Source organism: Bos taurus, chromosome 19 (genome assembly GCF_002263795.3).
Source record: "Bos taurus isolate L1 Dominette 01449 registration number 42190680 breed Hereford chromosome 19, ARS-UCD2.0, whole genome shotgun sequence".
NCBI classification, from domain to species: Eukaryota; Metazoa; Chordata; class Mammalia; order Artiodactyla; family Bovidae; genus Bos; species Bos taurus.
Genome location: NC_037346.1, coordinates 7,217,799 through 7,238,356, shown reverse-complemented (window position 1 = coordinate 7,238,356; position 20,558 = coordinate 7,217,799). Strand labels below are relative to the sequence as shown.

At 39.1% G+C, this 20,558-nt stretch overlaps 1 protein-coding gene across 1 annotated transcript in view; it reads right to left on the bottom strand.

Annotated features, from left to right (window-relative positions):
* ANKFN1 (ankyrin repeat and fibronectin type III domain containing 1) overlaps nt 1–20,558 on the bottom strand; it is a 481,998-nt gene that overhangs the window by 73,848 nt on the left and 387,592 nt on the right. The window contains exons 8-9 of the mRNA XM_059878382.1: nt 8,591–8,688; nt 5,389–5,479 (exon numbers count right to left, since the gene is read on the bottom strand). Of these exons, the coding sequence (XP_059734365.1) occupies nt 5,389–5,479; nt 8,591–8,688 (189 nt within the window). The remainder of the gene's footprint in view (nt 1–5,388; nt 5,480–8,590; nt 8,689–20,558) is intronic.

Genomic DNA, 20,558 nt, shown 5'->3' with positions numbered 1-20,558 from the left:
TTGGTGTCTGCGTGCTGTGGCTTAGCTGTGGTCGACTCGAGACAGGGAGCTGGCATAGGTGCTTTCTGTGGACGCTGTGCCTTGTTGGCAGAAACCATGACTTAATTTCTCTCTGCCTCAGGGCCCTTCTCTGTAAAGTGAGCTTTTGAATCTCTTTTTTAGGTTATTTGTGGTTTCAGAGGAATAATGTAAGTAAAGCACTATTCTGGGCACACTGGAGATGCTCATTAAATGTTGGTAAAGCATTGTGACTTGAAACATGATGGTGTTCGTGTAGAATGGGCTAGGAAAGAGCTTTTACTGGGAAATTTAGAAATGTCCGAGGAAATAAATTCCAAGTGGCCCTTGGACTATCTATAGTGTCCCTGGTATCTGGACACAGTGAGAATAAACAATGCTTGTTTTTTCTCTTAGGTGAATGTATCTGAAGTACTCAGATAAGATGAGCAAAGCTGTTTGCTTGAGCGAGACTCCTGGGTGGCTGAATTACTACATGACTCTGAACGTACTCATACATTCTAATGAGTGTTAATACTGCCATCAATGCAGGGGGAGATGAATTAGACCTGGCCCTTTCAGCTGAGCCCTATTACATCAGAGGCGAGCTTGAACTGATGACTTTATGATACATTAGAAAATTGCTAATGCTAAATTGCAGCCTTAGTGAGCACTGGACATGATGCCAAGGTTTTTGGAAAGAATGAGTTTTTCTCATAGATGTTTGGAAGGTTCTGATGACTACATAAAATAGGAGACTTTAGGGATGAGGAAGAAAATTGAAAATATATTAAGAAATCAGGATCCTGACAGGAATAAACTTAGTGTGGTAGGAAAAGAGCAGATTGTGCCACATAATACTGTTCACTGTTCTGGTAACAAGAACACTCCAGTTGCAACACAACGCAGAGCTTACATTCGCTGGCGATATCAGGGCTCTCCTGATCGTAACTCAGACAAGCCTGTCTGGGTCCTGTTCTCTTGGTAGGTACCATGCCGTTTAACATCAGTCTATAAAAACACATTAAGGCCTTTTGTAAAAATATTTTAAAAAGCTTTATAGCTTACTGGAACATATTACCAAATTTCCAATTACTCTGTCATGTTAGAATACATTGTCCCCTAGTAAATATCTGAATGCTGATATATGTTACATCACAATGTCATACTCTGTTTATAAATAGAACCAGAGTGTTTTTATATTGTTCTTTCCAAGTGACATGGCAAGTCTGCAGCGACTGTAATGACATGTTTCGATTTCAGTTCTTTGCCAGATACCCCTACTAATCAAATGTGCTGTTTTAGAAAGTGTTGCCATTTGCTATGTTAATTACCGAGTAATAAGTAACTCTTCCCAGCCCTGGACAACTGTTCTTTTCATTCTGGAGAAAGCTCTTCAAATGGGCTGTGAGGGAGAGTATCTGAATAGAATTTGAGGTTTGCAGAACCAGGATCCATCTGATGTTTATAAGTAAACACATAAGCCAGAACTTGCGTGGGGTATGCATTTGGAGTGGGTTCCCCCCTGTTCCACCTTCAGGCATACTGTTTTTTCCCTACTTTTTTTGTTTTGCTTTTCTATTCCTGCTATCCTTCCATCTTCAAAAATACACATCCTTCCTCTCTGTCCCACCCTGGAATGAGATTGGTTCCTTAAGTATCTTAGTATACTAGACAGTATAGTAGTGTCTTATCTTAATCTTGCAATATTCCCCACACGTGTTTCTGGCAAGCCTTCAGTAAGAAAGATGCCCAGGTAAGACTGGAATAGTTAAATCATCAAACGCTAGGGGACTCAGGAGTCTTAGAGATCTTTCGTATTTGTGGTCCAAGGCTTTGTATGGTCTGATTTAGCTATCTGAATCCACAAGAGGCAAGAATACACAGAAGAACTCTACAAAAAAGTTCTTAATGACCCAAATAACCATGATGATGTGGTCACTCACCTAGAGCCAGACATCCTGGAGTGTGAAGCGGGCCTTAGGAAGCATTACTATGAGCAAAGCTAGTGGAGGTGATGGGGAATTCCAGCTGAATGATTTAAAATCCTAAAGGATGCTGCTGTGAAAGTCCTGCACTCAATATGCCAGCAAATTTGGAAAACTCGGCAATGGCCACAGGACTGGAAAAGGTCAGTTTTCATTCCAATCCCAAAGAAGGACAATGTCAAAGAATGTTCAAACTGCTGCACAATTGCACTTATTTCACATGCTAGCAAGGTAATGCTCAAAATCCTTCAAGCTAGGCATCAGCAGTACGTGAACTGAGAACTTGCAGATGTACAAGCTGGGTTTAGAAATGGCAGAGCAACCAGAGATCAAATTGCCAACATCTATTGGATCATAGAAAAAGCAAGAGAATTCCAGAGAAAACATCTACTCCTGCTTCATTGACTCTGCTAAAGCCTTTGTGTGGATCACAAAAACTGTGGAAAATTCTTGAAGAGATGGGAATACCAGGCCATCTTACCTGCCTCCTAAGAAACCTGTATGCAAGTCAAGGAGCAACAGTTAGAGCTGGACATGGAACAATGGACTGGTTCAAAATTGGGAAAGGAGTACATCAAGGCTGTATATTGTCACCCTGCTTATTTAACTTATATGTGGAGTACATCATGTGAAATGCTGGCCTGAATGAATCACAATCTGGAATCAAGATTACTAGAAGAAATACCAATAACCTCAGAAATATCAATAACCAGGAGAAATATCAATAACCTCAGAAATATCAATAACCAGGAGAAATATCAATAACCAGGAGAAATATCAACCTCAGAAATATTGATAATCACCCAGTGGCAGAAAATGGAGAGGAATTAAAGAGCTTCTTGATGAAGGTGAAAGAGGAGAGTTAAAAAGCTGTCTTAAAACTCAACATTCAAAAAACTAAGATCATGGCATCCGGTCAGATCACTTCTTGCAAATAGATGGGAAAAAATGGAAATAATGACAGAGTTTATTTTCTTGGACTCCAAAATCACTGCAGACATTGACTGCAGCCATGAAATTGAAAGATGGTTGCTCCTTGGAAGAAAATCTGTAACAAACCTAGATAGCATATTGGAAAGCAGAGACATCATTTTGCTGAAAAAGGTCTGTATAGTCAAAGCTATGGTTTTTCAATAGTCATACATGGATGTGAGAGTTGAACCATAAAGAAGGCTGAGTGCTGAAGAATTGATGCTTTCTAACTGGGGTGTAGGAGAAGACTTCTGAGAGTCCCTTGGCCAAATAGGAGATCAAACCAGTGAATCCTAAAGAAAATCAACCCTGAATATTCATTGGAAGGACTGATGCTGAAGCTGAAGCTCCAATAATTTGGTCACCTGATGTGAACAGCCAACTCACTGGAAAAGAGCCTGCTGCTGAGAAAGGTTGAATGCAGGAGGAGAAGGGACGACAAGGATGAGATGATTGGATGGCATCTTTGACTCAATGGACATGAATTTGAGCAAACTCCAGGAGACAGTGAAGGACAGGGAAGCCTGGCGTGCTGCAGCCTATGGGGTCATAAAGAGTCAGACACGACTGAGCGACTGAACAACAACAGCAATAATCCACCGCAGGCAGGAGTTGGTATCAGCTGGCTGGCTTTTAGTCTGATTGTCTGCCTGATAGCAGGGCGCTAGTCACTGCACAGAGTCTTGACTAGTTGCGACTTAATCCTGGCTCAGCCATGTACCAAAGTTGTGATCCTGGGCAAGGCAACATCTTCTCTCAATCCTAATTTTCTTATTCGTAGAGGAGGAGGAGAGCGTGATGGTTAAGAGCAAGGGACACAGGGTTTAGACTTGGCTTCAGTGCTTGCTAAAAATTTTGTGTTGTTGGGCTATATGTGTGTGTGTTATGTACATCAACATCAATAGTTCCCTCATCAGTAAAATAGTAAAAATCACCTCAACAGATTTGTTATGAAGATTGACTTAATCAGTATAAAATTCTTAGGTCAACATGCAGCGTATGAGCAGCTTTAGAAATGTCAGCGCTGGTGTTGGTAGTGACGCAGAGGATAATGGTGATGTTTGTCCACCAGATGGGAACAGCAACTGCTGTTGGGGTTGAGTGACATACCGACTCTGAGAGCTCATAATGTACCACCTGGTTCATGGTTTCTCCCAGGTAAGCACTATTAGAATACTTGAAAAATGCATAAATGTATAAAAAGGAAACCAAAGAGCCTATAATCTTGTAGCCTAAATATCCACTGTTAAATTTTAATAATTATCTGCGGACACGCCTACCTGATTGTGGTCAGACTCACAGTTTAAATGAGAAAAAACTGTGAAATCTGTTTATATAAAACTTATACTATACGAATGTCTTCTATACAATGTTGGTTTTTTAAAAACACCATTTTAAACGGTTGCATATTGCTCTATAGTGTGGATCCCTATACATCGTTTTATTTAACCATGAAGTTGATATTGGAATTTGTTCTCCCCATCACACATGATATTTCACTATATCAATATATTGCTGCAGTGCCCATGTTTGTTTATGGTTGTGTGTCTGCATCTGTTCTTTAGGTTATATTTTTAGATGTATAATTATGGGATAGAAAGAAATGAATGTTCTTTTAGCAGTTGATACAGTATAAACATTATTTTCCACGAAGGATGGAGCAGTTTGCACTTTCACAAGAACATGTGATACCATTTAAAATGATCACATTAGTGAAGATTTCTTTTTAAATTAAAATATAATTCAGAGCAATAGATTTATTATACAGAAAAATCTATCATATTGTGGTATGTCTGGAGATATTTCTTCTTATTAAATTTTCTGGTTAATAGAGAATTACCAAATATGCCACACATAAATTATTAATTTTAAACTAAGGGGCTTTACTGGGTTTTTCTGCCACCATTACAAATATTACAGATTTTGTTTTTGGCAGAGTGTAGCAGAGTACCTGTTAATAAGAAAGCTTTCCTTCTGATGGAATGTAAGTAAGATTTGCTAGATTTTTGGTGAGGGAGGGGAGGTGAGAGCTAAAGTGGATTGCATGTACTCGGGGCCAGCTGGTCCTAGTACGACATTTCAGTACCTCCCCACAAAAGCCCCGTGAAGGGTATGATCCGACCCATTCTACAGATGTTGAATTGAGACCCAGAGAGTTTAAGGGAATTTTTAAGGCCATGCAGCTAATAAAATGTATAATGGGTATCAAATTCAATTTTGCTGGTTCCAAATTCCCCCTTCTTTCATTCCACTGAGTTGCCTCCCAGGGAAACATTTCTGCAGAGGACTCATTCATTACGTGGCCAGATGCTACTCTGAGGAGGTCTTGTTAGTCCGAAGCAGTGGGGAGAGGGAATGGCAGTGGCATTCCGAGGATGGAATTGGAGTTGGAGCCTGGCCAGGCTTGAGAGAATTCACAGCCACCACCTACTAGAAGGAGAGGCACATGCTGGCGTCGTGGTCTGAGCAGGTCCCCATCCTTTCATGTTATAAGCCGACACTTGGACAAAATACTGTTGGCCCTGCAAAGTATTGAAACAGAGAGAATGATGCACTGGGAGTTTTATTCAGTCCGTTTTACTCTGTGTCTGATGAACTCATTCATCCCATGACCCACACTTTAACTTTCTAGCTTTTCTTGACTACTATGGTTTTACATGATAATAAATGTGTTTGGGGTGCCCTCTTAATTTCTTTGTGCTTTCTTTTTTCCAAAATTGGAATATCATAGTTGCTTTTCCTGACCTCCCCCCAAATATTATACACCGATTTTTAAGTCATAGTCCTATATGGTTTACCAAAACCTGCAATTTCTCACCCTTTATCTGTTTTTCCTTTTTTTCTCCTCCCTAGTGGCATATGCTATCACCTTTTTCTAACTGATCATCTTGCTTTATAAAATTGACAAGTTGTAATGAACACATTTTCAGATTAATAATTAAAGATCTGCTCCATTCTTTCAGTGGTTGCATAGTACTCCACTTTGGTTAAACACATTTATTTATTTAACCAATCATCGGTGGACAGATCGTTTCCACATTTTACGATACAATAAATAATACTGTAATAAATATTCTTTACTCAATTATTTTTTTAATTAAATCTTTGATGTTACTTCCTTTTAAAAACCATTATTAAAACAATAGTTTATATCTTTAATGTCTTAAGATATCAAGAATTAAGGAGTTGTGGCTGTATGGAGGTTCCTCAAAAAAAAAAGAAAAAGAACTTCAATATGATCCAGCAATTCCACATCCAGATATTTATCCAAAGAAAGCAAAACACTGATTTCAAATCTGAATGTTCATAGCTGCATTATTTACAATAACCAAGGTATGGAAGCAATCTGTGTCCATCGGCATATGAATGGATAAAGAAGATGTGATACACACACACACACACACACACACACACACACGACAATGGACTCAGCCATAGAGTGAAGTTTTACCATTTGCAACAACATGGATGGGCTCAGAGGATATTATACTTAGTGAAATAAACCAGAAAAAGATAAATACTGTATGATATCACTTATATGTAGAGTCTAAAAAATAAAACAAACTAGTAAATATAACAAAAAGGAAACAGACTCACAGATACAGAGAACAATCAGTGGTTACCAGTAGGAAGAGAGAAGTAGGGAGGAGAGAGAAAGGAGAAGAGAATTAAAAGGTACAAACCACTAGGTAAAAAATTAAGACGATACAGCAAGTATGTAATGTACAACACAGGGAATACAGCCAATATTTTATAACTTTAAATGACGTATGATCTATAAAAATATGGGATCACGACATTCTACACCTGAAACTAATATAACATTGTAAATAAACTGGACTTCTCTGTATTTATTTATTTTTGGCCATGCCCCTGGCGTGTGGGATCTTAGTTCCCGGTCAGGATCCAACCTGTTCCCTGTGCCGCTGCAGTGGCAGCGTGGAGTCTTAACCACTGGACCACCAGGGAGGTCTCATATGCTTCAATTTTTAAAAAAGAATTAAGTTGTTTTTCGTTTGATTATAGTATTTTAAAATGTTTTGTATGGTTTTATGTTTTCGCTTTGAGGAATATTTTTTTTCCCCCAAAAGGGTATTTCAGAAGTCAACACTTGTTAAAACGTTGCTTGTAAAAATCTGTAAAATAGTGTTTGAAGTTAAAAAAAAAAAATAGCAATCTTTGTAGAGCCTTTGCTAGGGAGTTAATAACAGTGGCCTTACCTATTATAAACTTAATTTTTATAACATTAAAAGTGGGTCTCTATGTACCTCAGCGTTATGGAGATTCTGTAGAAGTGTAAATCTGCTTCTAGGCTTTTATGTGATTAGGATAGTGTCTGCATTACTCTCATTGGACGGCCAAGTGGAAAAACTTAATCCCTATAAAAATTAGTTCAAATATTAGAGAATCCTCTGTGGAGAGTTTTCCATTTTTATCACCATATCACTTTTTCTTTTAAGCAGTGGAAATTCCCTTGGGTTCTCTCTGGCCCTTTTCCATCGTGTGAGCTGTAGTGTTGGGAATCAGATGCCGATAGCATCTCTGGGGGCCACCCACTCAGGGGTTTGTTTGTTCTGCTAATCCATAGTTTTGGCCCCTGGTGTAGACGTGTAAGTAAGATGAAAAGTTAAGATTCTGTGATGATGACCCAACCACCAAGAATTCTCTTAGAATAAGCTGGTTCAAACTTGAAGAAGTGCAACCTAACACAGCTTTTTAATTCTGGGCTTCAGGATTATGCTTTACAGATAACTGTTTTAGCCTTTTAGAAAAACAAGAAAATTCTCCCTCTTCCTCTCACATTTGAAGGTCCTAAGATATTAATTATTTGAGTTGGATAGAAACTAATACAGGTTCAAGTTTACCTGAAACCTTTTTTAGTTAAAACAAAATTGATGATCCAGTTTAGTTGCATTAATTGTTTGAGGAAATATAGGGTTTGTTCCAGTCTGAACTGAGTTGTTAGGTGTTTTTTATATACTGCATTTCATATGCTCATATAGTTTGTAGTTCTATAAATAATTAACATTTAGATTGGTTAAACAAATAAGCACAGTTTGTTCCAGTTTTTCATTCACAGTTTAAATTGGTTCAAGTTACTGAGAAGTGTAGAGCCACCATATATAATTTCTTTTTTTGTGAAAGCAGATTTAGACACACTTTTTTTTTTTTTTTTTGGTAATCAGGGGAAAGGATTTCTCTCAGGAAATTGTGTGACTCCAGTTGATGACTGATCTCAACCGAGGCTGTCGGGGTGAGGGTTAGTTGAGGCTGTTATTTTTACCATCAGACAGGGAGTCAAAATTGGATCTTTGAGAGCCTTTGATCCCTCCCCCCAGCCCCAAGATTAAACTGTGATCCAGAAAGCAGCAGCTTTCAAGGCTTGCATGAGGCCAGTCTTTTTCTGATCTCTGTAGAACATGGCAGCTTACAAAGTGGTTCATGCTGTCTGCTCTCTCCTTTGTGGGGTTCAGATTATGGATACCAGACATATCATGCTTAATGAGTGGCAGTTGTTGCCAGAGGAATGGGCGTTGGCTGTTGCTTCCAAAGTAGGCATTTGCTACGAATATCCCAGCACAGACATCAGGGGCAGGGGAGCAGGGAGTGTGACGGGAGGACATGGCGTTTACCGTTGTAAGTCCTGTGATTGTGTATTTCAGGATCTGCAGGTTTTCCATGATGATTTCTCCAGCCAGAGGACAAAAGTCTTTAGACATGCTCCATTCCACTGGATGGAAACGGGAGGGTGGGGGGAAAGAGAGGGAGAGAGAAAAAATAGGGAAAGAAAAAGGAAGAAGAGTTATCTATCAAGAATCTCTCTCAAAAACAGTGAAGTTTATCATCTTTCCCCTATATTGGCAATCTAACAGTTCTCAGGATAAGGCAGTTTCCACGTCCACCATTATTGTTTAAAACCAAAGCAGGAAAAAAGCACTCACTCACTCGATAGTGATTGTGTGCGCTAAGTCATTTCAGTCGTGTATGACTCTTTGTGACCCCATGGACTGTCGCTGGCCAGGCTCTTCTGTTCATGGGATTCTCTAGGCAAGAATACAGGAGTGGATTGCCATGCCCTTCTCCAGGGGATCTTCCTGACCCAGGGATGGAACCTGCATCTCTTAAGTCTCCTGCAGTGACAGGCAGGTTCTTTACCCCAGCACCACCGGGTATGTATTTATGTGTATAGACACGCACATGCTAAGGCATATTATATACAAGTTTGTTGTATATAGAAGATAAGTTATTTATTACATGTTAGAAGATCCCAGGGGTATTCTCACAAATAAGGAAGCCTCCTTTCATGCCCTCCTGCATAATTTGACTCCTCCTTCTAGAATAATTCTCTTTTTTTTAGTGTCTTATGCTCTACTCCTCTGGCTTTGCTTCTCCTCCATGAGAGTGTCTTCCAGGATTTTTCATTGGTTTCTTTTCAGCTGAAGAATTTGGGATTTGTGGCTGACCTCTTCAGTGCTCCCCACACACCTGACATCTCCAGAGCGGATGTTCATTCACAGTTAAACCTAACACTCAAATTGTAACACCCCATTTTACTGTGAGACATGCTCTTTCCTAACATTTTCCACGGGTTGGAAAAACCCATGGTCAGGAGAGAGACATTGTACATCATCAGTAAAAAGCGTCTTAAGTGACCGTTTACACATGGCAGGATTTGAGGCAACCCTAAATGAAGCGTGAGCTTAAGTCACATGGAAGACAAGGCCTGCATATTTCTAAACCTCATGATGACAAGCTATAAACCTTAAGATTTAAATTATATTCTCTATGACACTTAAATACTTCAAAATTAAGCCAAAGCGTCTAAATCCTGCTGCTCCCCCAGACTCAGACAATTCCTCTGCTAGTGGAAGTATTCCACTGAGTACTTTTTCTTATAGGAATGTTTCTCTTCTCTTTTTCTTAATTCCCACTCCTGACTTTGCCACACATCTAGTCTACCAACCTAAAACTCGGTGCATCCTTTCCTCCTCTTTTTCTCCAGTTCCTCACAACCGGTTGATTACTATACTCAGTAAATTCTATTTTTAAATGCCTCCCATAAATTTCCCTCTCTTCCCTCACTGAAGCTATTCTAGAGCAGACTCTCATAATCATGAGCATCAACTCTGCAATTGATTTTTTTTTAGGCCTAATTAATAAACTCTCCTAATTGATTTTTCTGTTCATATCCATATCCTTATATACAATCTTCTTATTATAACCTGCATTATAGTTTTAAAATATAGATCAAATTATTTAGTTTCTCTGCCTAAAATCTTTTCTCGGTGTCTAGTTGATTTCAAAGTGAGATGTAATCTTAACAAGGCATTCAAGGACCTTCACAGTCTAGTCTCAACCTTATTGTACTATGCTTCTGTTCTGCCCTTTCCCAAAGCAAAGTCCTTGCTTTATAAATCTCTGTTGCCTGGCTATTATTCTGCATGTTTTTATGCCTCTGCCTTGTGTTCATCTTCCAACTTTGCTTGTCAAAACCCTACTAACCCTCTAAATTCCTCAGGAATAATTAATTAAATACATCTTTTTTTCTGTGTTCCCAAAGTACTTTATTTGTATAGAAATAAGGTTTAATGCACATAATTATGCTTTATTGTAGGCGTCTCTTTTTCTTGTTAGACGTTGGGAAATTTAAGAATAAGAGAAGTATTAGTCATTTTTTCCCTCTAGATCCACACGTGGACCTGTGTTCTTGGTGCATAGAATATGCTTACTTTAGTATTTATTTAGTATTTAGTATTTATTTATTTCACAAATCAAATACATATATATTTGTTTTATTGTGTGCATTTGCATATGTACACATGCTCACACACACACAATTCAGAATAGACTGATTTTCCAACATAGAGATATTTTTCTCATGTGAATCTTCTCTTTCTCCAAATTCTTGCCCTTTGAAGCTCTCAGGCACATTATAAAGTCTAATTAGAATCAAATGATTAAGGTTTTGTGTGATACCTTATAACACAGCCTATACCTTATTATAAATACATATTCTAAAAATATATCTATGGATGTATTTTAATATATGTGTTTTATATGTGTGTGTATATATGTATAATTTTTTCCCAAATGTTTTATTATGCTTAGGAGCTCTTAGCTCTTGAAAAAGCCAAGTTTCCTAAAGTCAAATTAGAGAGAGTTTGTAATCAGAGAATAATGTTGCATATTATTTTAAGCTAAAGAAAAAAGAGCAGTCACTGAGGGAATTATCACAAACAAAATGAAAATCAGTAGCACATGTGCAAGAACATTTATAAAGAACAAAGAATATAGGAAAATTCTAGAAACAAAAATATCTTTGGTTGCCATTGAGACATATATGGTTGACTGATGTGGTGAAGCCCCAAGTCCAAGGCTGAGGATCAAGAGCTTCTGATTTTGGGCTGAGGATTCAGGGTAATATCCAAAAGAAGGGCTAAGGATTAGTGGGAACAAGAGCAGATTATTTGAGAAATGATTAATGAAAAGTTTCTCAGAGATGCAGTCTTTACAATTTCTGAAGAAACAACAATTTATTTTTGAATAAGTGCTGTCATGTTCTATTGAAATATGTTCTACAAAGCATGTTTCAGATGGAAAAGAGGGCCTGGCTTCTTGAAAAACAGCACGCAAAAAAAAACCCAAATAGAAGCAGTTTTGTAGGGAGGTTATGGTCCTCTTTAGAAGTTAATAGAAAGGTTTAAGCATTTAAGTCTAATTTGGTTTTATAATATGTGTAGATTTCAACAGGGCAAGGATTTAGAGAAAGAGAAGACTCATGTGAAAGGAAAAAAATTCTCCACGTTGGAATGGCCAGTCCATTCTGGGACAACCTAGAATGGACTGGGAAAAAACCTAGTTTTTTTTCCCTCTTTGTACTTCCTTGGGTTGGTGGGCTCTTCTGACATACAGAAAGGTGATTCTGCTCACTCCTGGAAATAGAGTGAGTAGGAATCACTTTGAGAGTCAATTGGGAGTTCTAAGAAGGCAACTTAGTAAGGTCTCTCTGGAAAGTTATGTGCAGGTAGTTTAAAGATTTAATATTAAAGCCATGAGAAAAATCACTTATAAGTCTGCTCTAAATCCCTGAAGAGTTGGAGCTGTGTATATGAAGTTTAAGACTATATAAGACTTATAATTTTCAGATAAGGATTAGGGCAACTGTTTCTACTTAGGTCTGGGAAATAGAAGCAGGGTTCAATTATGCAATAGCTCACAGCAGTTGAACATTAGTAAAAAAAGTGCCAGACAAAACCTAGGTGTTAGTATTTCTTAACATTTGGCTCTGGCTCAAACTGGGAATCAGTGTATTTATATCAAATAGCTATGAATATTTTAAATGTGATTTGCTATTTTAACAAATATTTCGCTTTTATCTAAGCTTTAGAAATGTCAGCTGGGCGAGAGAGTTCTAGCTGAACCATCACCATTTTCCTGATGACAGTTATGTAAACCACAGACTGAAAGCTTAAGAAGAAAAAGAGCTCCTAATGGTTTGGCCTTGTCACTTGAAGTCTATAATGTAGGGAGAAATGTCCCAGGGAGAAGGGTAGAAAATGCATGACTGGAAGCCTTAGGGTATGCAAGCAGAGAACTTAGTCAAAATGCAGGTCAATTTCATGCCTCATGGTGTGGCTTGAGGGATTAACAAACCCTGGAGTTGTAACAGTGTTATAAATGAAGAGGCCATCCTGAGTCTGCAGGAGCCTCAGTGAGGCATGCTCTACTGTGTGATGATGAGGACTGTGTAGAAGGAAAGGCATAAAGAGGTAACATTGCAGCAATGTCTAGTTTCTCTTCAATTGATTAAAAAAAAAAAATCTAAAACTTGCTGTTGTCCAGCTTCTCCCTCAAATCTCACATGACTCAAAGTCTAGAGAAGTTGTTTCACCCTCTTCACACATCAGCAGGGCAGACTGTAAAAGGTATCCTCTTGTCCAGGCCCTAACCAAGCTTTCCACTTGAGCCTCACCAGCCACTCGGCTTCAGGCCCATTGCTTATGGTGTTTTCTCTTTTGGTATGCTCGCCTTCCCCCAAATCTTCTACCCACTTCATTCAAACCCCTGGTTCCAGGACCCTTCCTTTTCACAGCTTTTCTTGGCTTTCCAAGGGAAGCCCCTTTGAAAAGTTCCCCATAGCAATTGTAATACATTGTTACATTGCACTTGCTTTATTATTTTGTGTCTAAGAGATCTGTCTCCTCTTTAGTCTATGAGCTCTCTGAGAGCCTGAACCAAGCTGCATTAGTACCATTAATACCATGCATCTATCATAGCACCTAGCACAATCTAGGTGGCTCAGTATATATTGGGTGAACTGAACCCTTGATTCATGACTTTGGAATGCTTGAAGACTAAGATAGACAGAAATCTGACCCTGGTACTTAAAGAATAAGAAAACAGTGTTAGAATAGAAAAAATTACACTCAAAAGAGAACAGAAGTTGCTTGAACTGCTTAATAAGTAGTTGAGATGGAGATTAATTCCTGGCTTTAAGATTCCCAGCATCCCAGGCTGTTCACTTGTCTATACTGCCTCTGAGGACCCCCAAAATTAAAGTTTATTTCCTATTCCCTATCAGCGCTTCTATGGAACCAAAACAACATTTTTACTGGCCACACTCACCCGGTGCCTTAGCTAATGAATGGAATTTGGCTAGACTGCCCAGCCCAGCACCAGAGCATTATGAAATCTTCCCTTGATCCATCTAGTTGTGCAGTTTCTAACCTTTCAGGCCAACCATAGCACAAGAGGAAGAGAGAGGGAGAGAGAAATATGCCTAGAAACCTGGAGAAAGATCAAATATAGTCATTTCTAGAGATGAGAAGATCTGTCTTGCTAAAGCATGAACACACTCCACACTTGTGAGTTTTAAATTGGGAACTGACGTGAAAACTCTGAATCTGGGAATTCTGTTTAGGTCTGGCAACATACGAGATTGGAGCCGCTTGCATTTTTTATTTTAAATTCCCTGGGTAGTTCGAGGAGCAGGGGCATGCATTACTTTCAAACAAGAATCTTTATTGTTTGCATAGCACACAGTCTTCCAGTTAATTAGAAAAACATTTTTTTCCCAAATTAAATTTCCCTAGAAAAACAATGATTTAAATTAAGGGCAAAAGGCTTTTTTTTGGGGGGGTGGGGGGAGACACTAGTAAATCCTTCCTGCACCTATTGCTTCTAGAAGACTAAAAGTACAGTTGGAATTGGAAGGCTATATTCAATTCTTTATTGTGAGATTCTGCCATCCATAAAAATAATATGCCTCTACTTGTATAGCTTATGTACTGTCTTAGTTTCGCCTGCCATATGACAGACTACCTATAGATACAGACATGATGAGATTCTAAATGTTCAGGGTTTTGACAAGTGCGTAACACTGCAAAAGAGTACATGTGTCAGCAACAAAACTCAGCTCTACAATCTGATCTATTTGCTTCTGTATCTCCTAACGGCTTTCCTCTTATGGCTCTCATCTGAATTCGTACTTTCTCTCAATCCTCTTTGCTTTCTAAATAAAATATATAATTTTTGTGAGTCTTACTACTACTAAGAGTTCTTTCTCTTTTTCCAAGCATGGCATGAAGTGTTTGTTGAAGGAACACCAGTCTTTCAGAGGCCCAGCTGCCATCAGTTTAATGTCTTCAGTGAGATTCAAACAGCTTCACCTCTTGTACTTTTTTGGTCTCTTAACCAGAGGTGCCTTTAAGCACCTCTTAAAATTTCTTCAGTAATTTCTGCAGTTTGGGGATGAGAAAGTCTAAATGATCTCTACTACTGGAGTTACTAGAAGTATAAGTAAGCCCCCAGTCCCAGATCATATAGAAATCACTTTTTTTTCTTTTCATTTATAGGATCTCTTTCCTTAGTAGAGTCATCTACTGGATTTTCCTAAAACATTAAATTAAGAGTTAGGAAGGTCTCAGATTTATCACAAACTACAAAGTACAAAATCTCCTTATGTCATATCTAAGATTAGGTGATACGATAGGGTGTTTTAGATAGATAGGGTGTTTTAGGTGTTTTAAATTAAAGTTAAATTTTAGATAGAGAGGCAGAAGGAGAAAGTCAGAGCTTGGTTCCAACCATATTTAGATCAGATAATTCCAGTGAGTGCTGGAGTTGACCCATATGGCTTCCAAGAGCTGATTGTTAAAATTTCAGGAATTTTTCCAGCTAGAAGTTAAACATAGCCATCATTAAAAATTAAATTGTATAAACTTATAGTTAAATAAATTGTGTTAAAAAGACAGTAAATAATCAAAACTCATGGCTTCCTAATTTACTGCGTTTTATTATTAGTTATGCTCTTAAGATTATTGATACATGTTTTATCAGTATGGTAGTAATAGGATATAATGATGTACTACTACACTTATCTCCCCAGTCTGTTTACTGACATCACATTGGTAGCTTCAAATTGGGTGTGGTGGGAATATGTGCAGTATAGAAGTCAGCAAATGCTATGAAACCAAAGCTTGATTTTTTATTTTGTGGAATGTCTAAACCAGGTATTGGCAAACTATAGTTAAAAGCCAAATCTTGCCAGAGGTCAGGCTTTTACATTTTTAAAGGACTGTAAATGCATGCATTCACACACACACACACACACACACAGAATATGGGACAGAGACCACATGTAGCTCACAAAGCCTAATATGTTTACTCTCTGGTCCTTTGTAGAGAAATTTGCTGACCACTAGTCTAGACTTAAGAAAGTGATGGAGAGTTAATAATTCAAATTAAAGTTAAATGTCTCTGTGACTGTTATATTATGAGTAAAACAAAATAATTGAGGAAATATTCTTCCAGTACTCAGAACTATTACTTGATTCTCCTCCTGCCCTCACTCTTTCCCAGCATCAAGGTTTTTTCCAATGAGTTGGTTCTTTACATCGGTGGCCAAAGTACTAGAGCTTCAGTTTTAGCAGTAGTTCTTCCAAGAATATTCAGGGTTGATTTCCTTTAGAATTGATTGGTTTGATCTCCCTGAAGCCCAAAGGACTCTCAAGAGTCTTCTCCAGGACCACAGTTTGAAAGCATCAATTCTTCAGCATTCAGCTTGTCCTTATGGACAACTCTCACATCTGTATATGACCACTGGAAAAACCAGAGCCTTGACTCTATGGAACTTTGTTGGCAAAGTAATGTCTCTGCTTTTGAATATGCTGTTAGGTTGGTCATAGCTTTCCTTCCAAGGTGTAAGCATCTTTTAATTTCAAGACTGCAGTCACCATCTGCAGTGATTTTGGAGCCCAAGGAAATAAAATCTGTCACTGCTTCCACTTTTTCCCTTTCTATTTGCTATGAAATGATGGGACTGGGTGCCATGATCTACATTTTTTTAATGTTGAGTTTCTAGCAAGCTTTTTCACTTTCCCTCTTTCACTCTCATCAGGAGGTTCTTCTTTGCTTTCTGACATCAGGGTGGTACCATCTGCATATCTGAGGCTGTTGATATTTCTCTGAGCAATCTTGATTCTAGCTTGTGATTCATCAAAGCTGGGATGATGTACTCTGCATAGAAGTTAATTAAACAGGGTGACAATATACAGCCTTGTCATACACCTTTCCCGATTTTGAACCAATCCATTGTTTCATGTCCAGTTCTGATTGTTGCTTCTTGATCTGCATACAGGTTTCTCGGGAGGCAGGTACAGTGGTCTGGTACTCCCATCTCTTTAAGAATTTTCCACTTTGTTGTAGTCCACACAAAGGCTTTAGCATAGTCAGTGCAGCAGAAGTAGATGTTTTTCTGGAATTCCCTTGTTTTCTCCATGATCCAACGGATGTTGGCCATTTGATCTCTGGTGGTTCCTCTACCTCCTCAAAACCCAGCTTGTATATCTGTATCTGGAAGTTCTCGGTTCACATACTGCTGAAGCCTAGCTTGAAGGATTTTGAGTATAACCTTGTTAGTATGTGAAATGAGTTCAATTGTATGGTAGTTTGAACATTCTTTGGCATTGCCCTTGTTTAGGACTGGAATGAAAACTGACATTTTCCTCTCCTGTGGCCACTGCTAAGTTTTCCAAATTTGTTGATGAATTGAGTGTAGCCCTTTAACGACATCATATTTTAGGATTTGAAATAGCTCAGGTGGAATTCCATTAGCTCCTTTAATTTTGTTCAAAGTAATGCTTCCTAATGGACTTTCCTGATAGCCCAGTTGGTAAAGAATCCACCTGCAATGCAGGAGACCCCAGTTTGATTCCTGGGAAGGGAAGATCCACTAGAGAAGGGATAAGCTACCCACTCCTATATTCTTAGGCTTCGCTTGTGGCTCAGCTGGTGAAGAATCTGCCCACAATGTGGGAGAACTGGGTTCAGTCCCTGGGTTGGGAAGATCCCCTGGAGAAGGGAAAGGCTACCCCCTCCAGTATCCTGGTCTGGAGAATTCCATAGACTGTATAGTCCATGGGGTCACAAAGAGTCGGACACGGCTGAGCGGCTTTCACTTTCACTTTCATTTTCAATGCTTCCTAAGGCCCGCTTGACTTCTCACTCCAGGGTGTCTGGCTCTAGGTCAGTGATCACACCATCTGGGTTAGCTGGGTCATAAAAACCTTTTTTGTATAGTTCTTCTGTGTATTCTTGCCACCTCTTCTTAATCTCTTCTGCTTCTGTTAGGTCCTTACTGTTTCTGTCCTTTATTGTGCCCATCCTTGGATGAAATATTCCCTTGATATTTCCAGTTTTTTGGAAAAGATCTCTAGTCTTTCCCACTCTATTGTTTTCCTCTGTTTCTTTGCAGTCTTCATTTAAGAAGGCTTTCTTTTTAAAAAAAATAATTAATTAATTTTTATAATTAAGGCTTTCTTATCTATTTTTGCTATTCTCTGTATTCTCTGGAACTCTGCATTCAGTTGGGTGTATCTTTCCCTTTCTCCTTTGCCTTTCACGTCTCCCTTTCTCAGCTATTTGTAAAGCTTCCTCAGACAACCACTTTGCCTTCTTGCATTTCTTTTTCTTTAAGATGGTTTTGGTCTCTGCCTCCTGTACAATGTTATGAGCCTCTGTCCATAGTTCTTTAGGCACTCTGTCTACCAGAGCTGAACTCCTGAATCTATTTGTCACCTCCAGTGTATAAACATAAGGGGTTTGATTTAGGTCATACCTGAATGGTCTAGTGGTTTTCCCTACTTTCTTTAATTTAAGCTTGAATGTTGCAATAAAGAGCTCACGATCTGAGTCACAGTCAGCTCCAGATCTTGTTTTAGAGCTTCTTCATCTGTGGCTGCAAAGAACATAATCAATCTGATTTTAGTATTGACCACCTGATGACGTCAGTGTGTAGAGTCATCTCTTGGGTTGTTGGGAGAGGTTTTTTCTATGACCAGAGTGATCTCTTGACCAAATTGTTAGCCTTTGCTCTGCTTCAGATTGCTCTCCAAGGCCAAACTTGCCTGTTACTCTGGGTATCTCTTGACTTCCTACTTTTGCATTCCAATCCCCTATGATGAAAAGGACACTTTTCTTTTTGGTGTTAGTTGTAGAAAGTGTTGTAGGTCTTCAGAGAATAGGTAAACTTTAGCTTCTTTTTCAGCGTCAGTGACTGGGGCATCAGTTCAGTTCAGTTCAGTTCAATCGCTCAGTCCTGTCCAACTCTTTGCGACCCCATGAATCGCAGCACGCCAGGCCTCCCTGTCCATCACCAACTCCCGGAGTTCACTTAGTCCATCGAGTCAGTGATGCCATCCAGCCATCTCATCCTCTGTCGTCCCCTTCTCCTCCTGCCCTCAATCTCTCCCAGCATCAGAGTCTTTTCCAAGGAGTCAACTCTTCGCATGAGGTGGCCAAAGTACTGGAGTTTTAGCTTTAGCATCATTCCTTCCAAAGAAATCCCAGGGCTGATCTTCAGAATGGACTGGTTGCAGTCCAAGGGACTCTCAAGAGTCTTCTCCAACACCACAGTTCAAAAGCATCAATTCTTTGGTGCTCAGCTTTCTTCATAGTCCAACTCTTACATCCATACATGACCACTGGAAAAACCATAGCCTTGACTAGACGGACCTTTGTTGGCAAAGTAATGTCTCTGCTTTTCAATATGCTATCTAGGTTGGTCATAACTTTCCTTCCAAGGACTAAGTGTCTTTTAGTTTCATGGCTGCTGTCACCATCTGCAGTGATTTTGGACCCCCCAAAAATAAAGTCTGACACTGTTCCCACTGTTTCCTCATCTTTTTCCCATGAAGTGATGGAACCAGATGCCATGATCTTCATTTTCTGAATGTTGAACTTTAAGCCAACTTTTTCACTTTCCTCTTTCACTTTCATCAAGAGGCTTTTTAGTTCCTCTTCACTTTCTGCCATTAGGGTGGTGTCATCTGCATATCTGAAGTTATTGATATTTCTCCTGGCAGTCTTGATTCCAGCTTGTGCTTCTTCCAGCCCAGCGTTTCTCATGATGTACTCTGCATATAAGTTAAATAAGCAGGGTGGCAATATACAGCCTTGACGTACTCCTTTTCCTATCTGAAACAAGTCTGTTGTTCCATGTCCAGTTCTAACTGTTGCATAGACTTGGATTATTGCAATGTTGAAAGGTTTGCCTTGGAAATGAACAGAGATTCTTCTGTCATTTTTGAGATTGCACCCAAGTGCTGCATTTCAGACTCTTTTGTGGACTATAAAGACTACTCCATTTCTTCTAAGGGAATCTTGCCCACAGTAGTAGATATAATGGACTGCTTAACTAAATTAGCTCATTTCTGTCCATTTTAGTTCACCGATTCCTAAGATGTTGATGTTCAGTCTTGCCCTCTCCTGCCTGACCATGACCAATTTACCTTGATTCATGGACCTAGCATTGAAGGTTCCTATGTAGTATTGTTCTTTACAGTATCGGACTTCACTCACCATTGGACACATCCACAGCCAAGCATCATTCTTGCTTTGGCCCAGCCACTTCATTCTTACTAGAACTGCTGGCAGTTGCCCTCTACTTTTCCCCAGTAGCCTATTGAACACCTTCTGACCTCAGGGGCTCATCTGCATGTGTCATATCTTTTTGCCTTTTTATACTGTCCATGTGATTCTCTAGGCAAGAATACTGGAGTGAAAAGTTGCCATTTCCTTCTCCAGTGGACCACATTTTGTTAGAACTCTTCAATATAACCTGGCTGTCTTGGGTGGCCCTGCACAGTATAGCTCATAGCTTCATTGAGTTACACAAGCCTCTTTGCTAGGACAAGGCTGTGACCCATGAAGGGGATAGGCTGTGAGGGATTTATAAGGAAGTGTATGGTATATTTTATTATTATTATTTTAAAATTGTGTGCTACATATCCTATCAGTAAAATTTATTAAAATACTGGTGTGTGTATGTGTGCTTTTTTTCCTCAGAGATCCGATTGTTTAACATTTACCATCATACCGCTGGATAAATCCTAGATGGTTGCTCAGATAAAAGTATGAGTGTGGATGTATCCTGACTAGCAGGGTATAGTGTCCATTGGAGGGTAGATTTCTCAAGGATAACTTAGGTAACATTCTGTTATCTAAGATGAAAATGAGGTATGTAAGCCTCTTAAGAGGCAGGAGTGGCACAGTGAGGGAATCTGGGAGAAATGTTCATTTCCTAAGGAATTACCATTTGGG